The sequence below is a fragment of the Colletotrichum graminicola genome (genome assembly GCF_000149035.1).
Source record: "Colletotrichum graminicola M1.001 genomic scaffold supercont1.151, whole genome shotgun sequence".
Taxonomy (NCBI): domain Eukaryota; kingdom Fungi; phylum Ascomycota; class Sordariomycetes; order Glomerellales; family Glomerellaceae; genus Colletotrichum; species Colletotrichum graminicola.
The window spans coordinates 11,931-18,494 of NW_007361155.1; the positions used below are offsets into that span (position 1 = coordinate 11,931).

The window sequence follows — 6,564 nt, forward strand, 5'->3', positions numbered from 1 at the left end:
ATAAGTAATAATTTATTATATTTATATTTATTATTTATTAGTAGTAGTTTTATTATTTTATTATAGTATACTACTTATAAGAGCTAAAGATAATAGTTACTTTAGTTATAAATTACCTTAAGGCTAAGGAACTATTATAACAGGCCTCTACCTTTAAGGTAGTATTATTACTAAAGAGCTACTATCTTATTACTTACTTACACTTTGTCTATATAGTAATAGGCTAATATATAGTTATTAATATAAAAAAAGAATATAATATAATCCTTTTTCTAATAGTAATTCTTACTAAGCACTTAGTAAAAGCCCTATATAGTAAGTCCTTCTTTAAGGTGCTTTTGCTATAGCAGTAGTAATTACTAAAGCCTATATAGCGCTTTTAGTAGCTAGAGGATCTAGCTAGAGATTTAGTAGCCTAGAGGTATCTCTATAAATACTACCTTATTAATAGTAGCGTAAATAAACGTATTTACTATATTATATTAAAGTAATTCTAGATTAAAGTAAGTAGCTATTACTATAAGTATTTTAAATAATATAACTACTAATATAGCTATATAGGTATCTTATAGATCCTTTACTTATTAGTTACTATAGATAATAAGTCTTACTTTAAATTTAGTTAATTAACTATATTTATTAAGCTTATAGGTATATACCTAGTAGTAGCTAAGGATTTAATACCTTTTAGCTACTACTTATAGTATTATTACTTAAGATTTTAATATTTTATGCCTATATAGATACGCTTTTTTAGCGTCTTTAAATTACTTTTTATATAGGTAGCTTTTTAACTATCTATAGATTAGTAAAAGGTGTAGTAACTTCTAATATATACCTATTAGCTTATAAAGTCTAGTAACTCCTTTATTATATACTAGTAATTTACTAGTAACGTCTTTATAATTATTATACTTATTAGGCGTTTTATAGTTAATTAAGTAGCCTTAGGTGCACTTTAGCTAAAGGTAGTAATTTTTACTTATTAGTTAACTTTATAATATACTAGACTACGTTATTACCTATAAGCTGCCTTACGTATAGTCTGTAATCTTTTACTATAAAGTAAGCCTTATAAGGAAAGCAGCCTTAAATAAAGTCCTTAGCGTAATCTAACTACTTATATATACAGCAGGGTAATGCCCTTTTATAACGCCTTTAAATAAGGTTACTGCTAGCTAGAGATTACCTAATAGGCTAGCTGTAGTTACTTAGAAATTAAATACCTTTTTACGCTTAGTAACGTCTTATAAATTAATTATATAGGGATAAGATAAGGCATAAGGGATTACTATCTTTATTATTTTAGAACTATTAGTTCCTAGTAAGTTACTAGCTTATAGGCTATTAGCTATTAATAAATTATTTAAACTATTATTAGCTCTAATTACCTTAAGTAAGTTACTAGCTTATAGGCTATAGGCTATTAATAAATTAATTAATAGGCTATTAGCTATTAATTTAGGTATTTACTTATTAATTATTTTACTATTAGTAAGTATTTAGCTATTAGCTATTAGATTAATTAATTTAGAACTATTAGTTCCTATTTTACTACCCCTTATGTTAATATCTATAAAAGCTATAAAAAAGGCGCTTAGTAGTAATAGTAGTAGAGTAGGGAGAAGTGTAAATTTTGCCTGCTTATATAGATATTCTAGTATGTTACCTAATTATAGAGCGCCTAGTAGAGTAATATTAGTATACTTAATTACTTTATCTATTTCTTTATTAGCTTCTTTATGTATTAAGGATTAATTACTAGCTGTAATTAGCTTATTAATTTATTATTAAATTACTATAAGATTAGCTTTATAGAGCTTATTAAGTAATCTATTTATTAACCTATTAAAGATTTATTTTCTATTAAATATTATATTATATATAGTAAAGACCTTATTTTATACTAAATACTAGATGTAATATAAATTACTAGATATATATTTAATAAGGAATCTAATCTATACATAAGTAGTAAGCTTTTACTAGCGATTTTATAATAGTTATATGTCTGCTATTAGTGCGTATACTTAGTAGCTATAGGCTTATAGATATAAAAGGTCTAGCTTTGCTATTAGTAAAGGCTTAGCGTGCTTATTAAGTATAAAATATAAGTAAAATAATTAATATAAAGATTTCTACCCCTAAGCTACTAATAGTATTTAATTATAAAGGTATATAGCTATAGTTATAAGTTTAGGCTATAAGACTTTAAGTAATTTTATATTAATCTGTATATATTACGCCTTAAGCCTAATAATTATAGTAATTTACTTAGCGCTACTATTTTAAGCCTAGGTATTTACTACTAACAGCTTAATAGAGATTCTATAATTAAAAAGCGTATTTATAAGTTACTTAAGGCATAAGATTTCTTAGTAAGCCTTAATAACTTTTAGTATAATTAAATATTTAGTTTTTAGTATTATAAAGAAGCCCCTTATTATTAAGTTAATAGTATCTTAGTAGTAGCTATATAAGTAGAAATCTTATATAAGGCCTATTACCTAATCTAAGATTAGTATTACTAAGTAGTATTTTATATAGCCTTATTTAAGATTATAAAAGTCTAGCGCTAGGTAATTACCTAGCGCTATATTTATAATAGATTTATAAGGCTAGTAGTAAATCTACTACCTTATCTTACTAAGACTATATAAATTATAGTCTTATATTATTATAGTATTAACTTAGGTTAGACATACTCTACGTGTAGTATTTATAATCCTTTATAAAGCCTTAGCACCTAGGTAGCTAAGACGCTTATACTATATTATTATATTACTATAAAGCGGTTATTACTACGTTAACGTTATATATTTATTTCTTACTTATAGGGTTAGTAGTAAATTATTTATAGAGTATATAGTAAAAGCGCCTTTACTTTCTTAGCTATAGCTACGTTACTTATAAAATTTAAGCACTTATTAGTTAGCTTATTCCTTAATATAGCCTATAAGGCTGTAATCTATACACCTTAGGTAATTATTACCTAGGCTTATATCTTACTATATACCTTACTAGTATAGCCTTATAAAGGAAATAAGTAATATAGTAAATACGCTATAATATATTATATTATATATATAGAGCTTTATTAGTAAGCTATTAGCACCCTTTAAAGTAATCTTTATAGTACTATATCCTTTAATTATAACTTAGGTAGTACTAGCCTAGATATAGTTACTAATTAGGGCTACTACTAACGTAATAAACTATAATATATAGTTAAATATATAGTTAGTAGTGCCTAAATTAAGTAAGGCTAAATTACCTAGCTTATAGCCTTATAAAGTAGTATAAAAAGCCACCTTTATATAGTATTTACTATATAGTTAATATAACTTAGCCTTAATTCTTTATACTTATTTAGTAAGGTTAGGATTACTTATAATATACTTATTTATCTATTACTAACGTTATATATTTACTTACTAATTATTAGGCCTTTATAACTTATTTATAAAGTAATAGAGTTATAATAAATAGGGATTAAAGCACGTAAGGTATTTTACCTTCTTACTTACACTTTATTAATAGTAATATCTCTTATTAGTTAATTTATTCTCCTTTACTACGTCTTTACTATACGTTAGGTTATTATTACTATTACTTCTAGTTAGGTTAAATACGCTACAGCCTACTTAGCTATAATACAGTAAGTTATTAGTAAGAGCTTTAACCCTCTCTAGCGCTATCTTATAGAGAGACTACTAGTTAAGATTATTCTAATTACTTATTATTTTACTTATTACTATATATAAATCTAGCTAGGCGCTAAGTAAACTATTTTATAAAGCAGTAGTAAGGTTATTAAACTAGATTAATAGCTATTAGTAGTTAAGTAAATTAACTTATACTAGTTTACTATAAGCTACGTTTTATTTATTAAGCTATATAGTAAGATCTTTCTTAATAGTTAAGGCCTTTTACTAGGCTTTTACTAACACTTTACTATATTTATTATAAGTATACTTTACGCGCTCTTTTTTAGTTATTCTTACTACTACACTAAGCTTATTAAGCTATTTAGCTAGTAATTTATTAGATTTATAATATCTTTCTTAAAGATCTATAGATATAGTAGATTTAACTACGTTAGCTACGTCTTTAACGTCCTTTTACTAAGTAGTATACTTACGTACTTCCTTATAATAGTAGCTTATCCTACTATTTAAGTATATAAGATTATATAGGTTAAGATTATCTAGCGTTATTATATATTTAGTTTTATATATAAGCCTATTAAGTATAGTTATAATAGCCTTACTTCTTACTATATATAGCTATATAGTTACTTACTAAGATATCCTAGTAATTACTATAGCTATAGTAACCTCTTAGTAAGTAGTAAGCTTATCCTTAGTTAAGGCGTGTAGATATTACGTTATAAGTAGCTTTGTTAGTTTCTTTAGATATATCTTAAGGATTAATTAGTCTGCTGCTATAACCTCTAGGTTAATATACTCCTAGAGATTATAACGTTTTGCCTTTACTTAGATAGCGTTAAGCTACGTAAACTAATTACAATGTAATTATAGGATAGTTACCTTATTATTATAGTTCTTATTAATTATTATAATAGTATTTAATTAGTAAATAGGCACGTTAGTTATTATAGACGTGTGTATTAGACTGTTAATTATTAAATAGTAGGGATTATAATAGTTAATTAATTCTATTATATGTTATATATCTATAGTGAATTACTATAGAAATAGGGAAAACCCCCTATTTCTTAGTTAGGATATCCCTAGCTAATCTTAGTGATATTATTAGTAGACTTGCTACTAGAAGTAGGGCTAATTTACTACCTATTCCCTAACAATTTGCTGTAGGGTAACTGTGTATTTGCTGGCTAATTTACGTGTAATTCTGCTACATTTAACACCTATCTCTAAGTAGTAATTTATACTAAAAAAGCTAATTTAGTAAATTAAGTAATTATATACCTAACAAAAGTAAATTAAGGTACTAATATACCTTAAGCACTACTACTACTTACTAGATCCTTTTAAGTAACTATAACACCTATATAAAGTAAGAAATAAAAAAATTAATAAGAAAAAGAGAACTAACGTTAATATAAATAATAACTACTAAGAGTATATATCTCTAGCTAAAGACGTCTAGTAAGCTATTAGAGGCAGTTTAATAAGGCTATAGGAAATATAGTAAGGTATAGAAGGATTGGGGGAAATCTAATGCTAATTTAAAGCCTGTTTGCTGGCCCTTGCTACCTAATTTGCTTCTGACGTACATAACTAACCCCTGCTTCTGCCACTTCTAGATCCCTATTTCTGCTAGCCGACTATGCCTATTACGGCGGCTGCGATATCCCTTTCCGCTAGCCTACCTACTAGCTAACCTTCAATCTGCTAAGTGTTTACGGTATAGTTATAAAAGGTAGGTTTTATACTTTAAGGGTATACTAAGCATATGCTAAGCTTATTTTAGTTACTTAATTTTTAATTTATACTATCTATTAGGCCTTTACCCCCTCTAAACTTCTGCCTTACTGGCCTTTTACCCCCCTTCTAAACCTAGAATACCCCCCTAAGAACTAAAAACCTACTTAAGTGGAGGCAGGTCAGTACTTTAAGATAGTCTGAGATGCTGAAGTTCACCTAGTTATCTGTATGCCTGTTAACTGCTACTATTGCGTCCCACTGCGTAGCTGTGGCAGTGGGGTCGTTGCTTGAAGTGGTTAGACACAGGTTAAGTACCTGTACTGCATAAAGAGAGAGTTACAGATAGTGGAGCTGCTCATCTCTTAGCTAAGTACTAGCCCCGGCTACTCCGTAGTGGTTTATGCAAGAACAGTGGGGCCTAACTACGCACAAAAAACTTTCTCTCCTTAATGACAGAGTAATTCTTATAACATAATGTATAGGTGAAACTTTAGTATATTAATTAATACTATATGCGTGTATCATTTGTACTACCACCTACTTCGGAGTAGCCGGCTTAGTAGCTATACTTCTTAATATCTACTGAATATAATGAAGGGCGACCAGCATTGTTGCTTTGCTCTATATATAATGCAAAGCTTCCCTGGAACGCTAGAAGTTCTTTTCATCATTAAACAGCTTGAGTCTTTATCTTTGAATATCAAACAGTCCTCCTAGCACGATGCTTTTCAAAACTTACCTCTTTGTTCTGTCCCTCCTGGCGGTCGAGCTAGTGACTGCTCGTATCTGTGTGGGTAACGCCATTCAATGCTACTGTACGTCGTCTGGAAATTACATATACACTTGTAAGATACTGATTGCTTTATTAGATCCAAACGGGCGTTGCGCTAGAACCTGTGAAGCGATCGACTGCGTATGCCCTGACTTTAGGCCTGGCCAAGGCGGAGCCCTGACGAGATCAAAATGTATCGATATCTTTAAGGCGGTGGGTCGCCACCAGTGCTAGGTTCTGAGGGTTTTCAAAGAATATTGGTAATAAGTACTGTTACAAGTCAAGATCTTGGGCGGTAGATGATGACGTCGCAAGGATGGGCACAAGTTATGTCTTGTTATGTTGGATTATTAGATCAAAGGAGGGAAGTAGGCTTCGTAG

At 28.5% G+C, this 6,564-nt stretch overlaps 1 protein-coding gene across 1 annotated transcript; it reads left to right on the top strand.

Annotated features, from left to right (window-relative positions):
• Positions 1 to 6,132: 6,132 nt before the first annotated feature.
• On the top strand, positions 6,133 to 6,364 carry GLRG_11848 (uncharacterized protein; the record flags this gene model as incomplete). Its single annotated transcript, XM_008102541.1, has 2 exons — positions 6,133 to 6,201; positions 6,281 to 6,364. The coding sequence occupies 2 exons, from the start codon at positions 6,133 to 6,135 to the stop codon at positions 6,362 to 6,364; spliced, it is 153 nt and encodes a 50-aa protein (XP_008100732.1).
• Between the last annotated feature and the right edge of the window lie 200 nt (positions 6,365 to 6,564).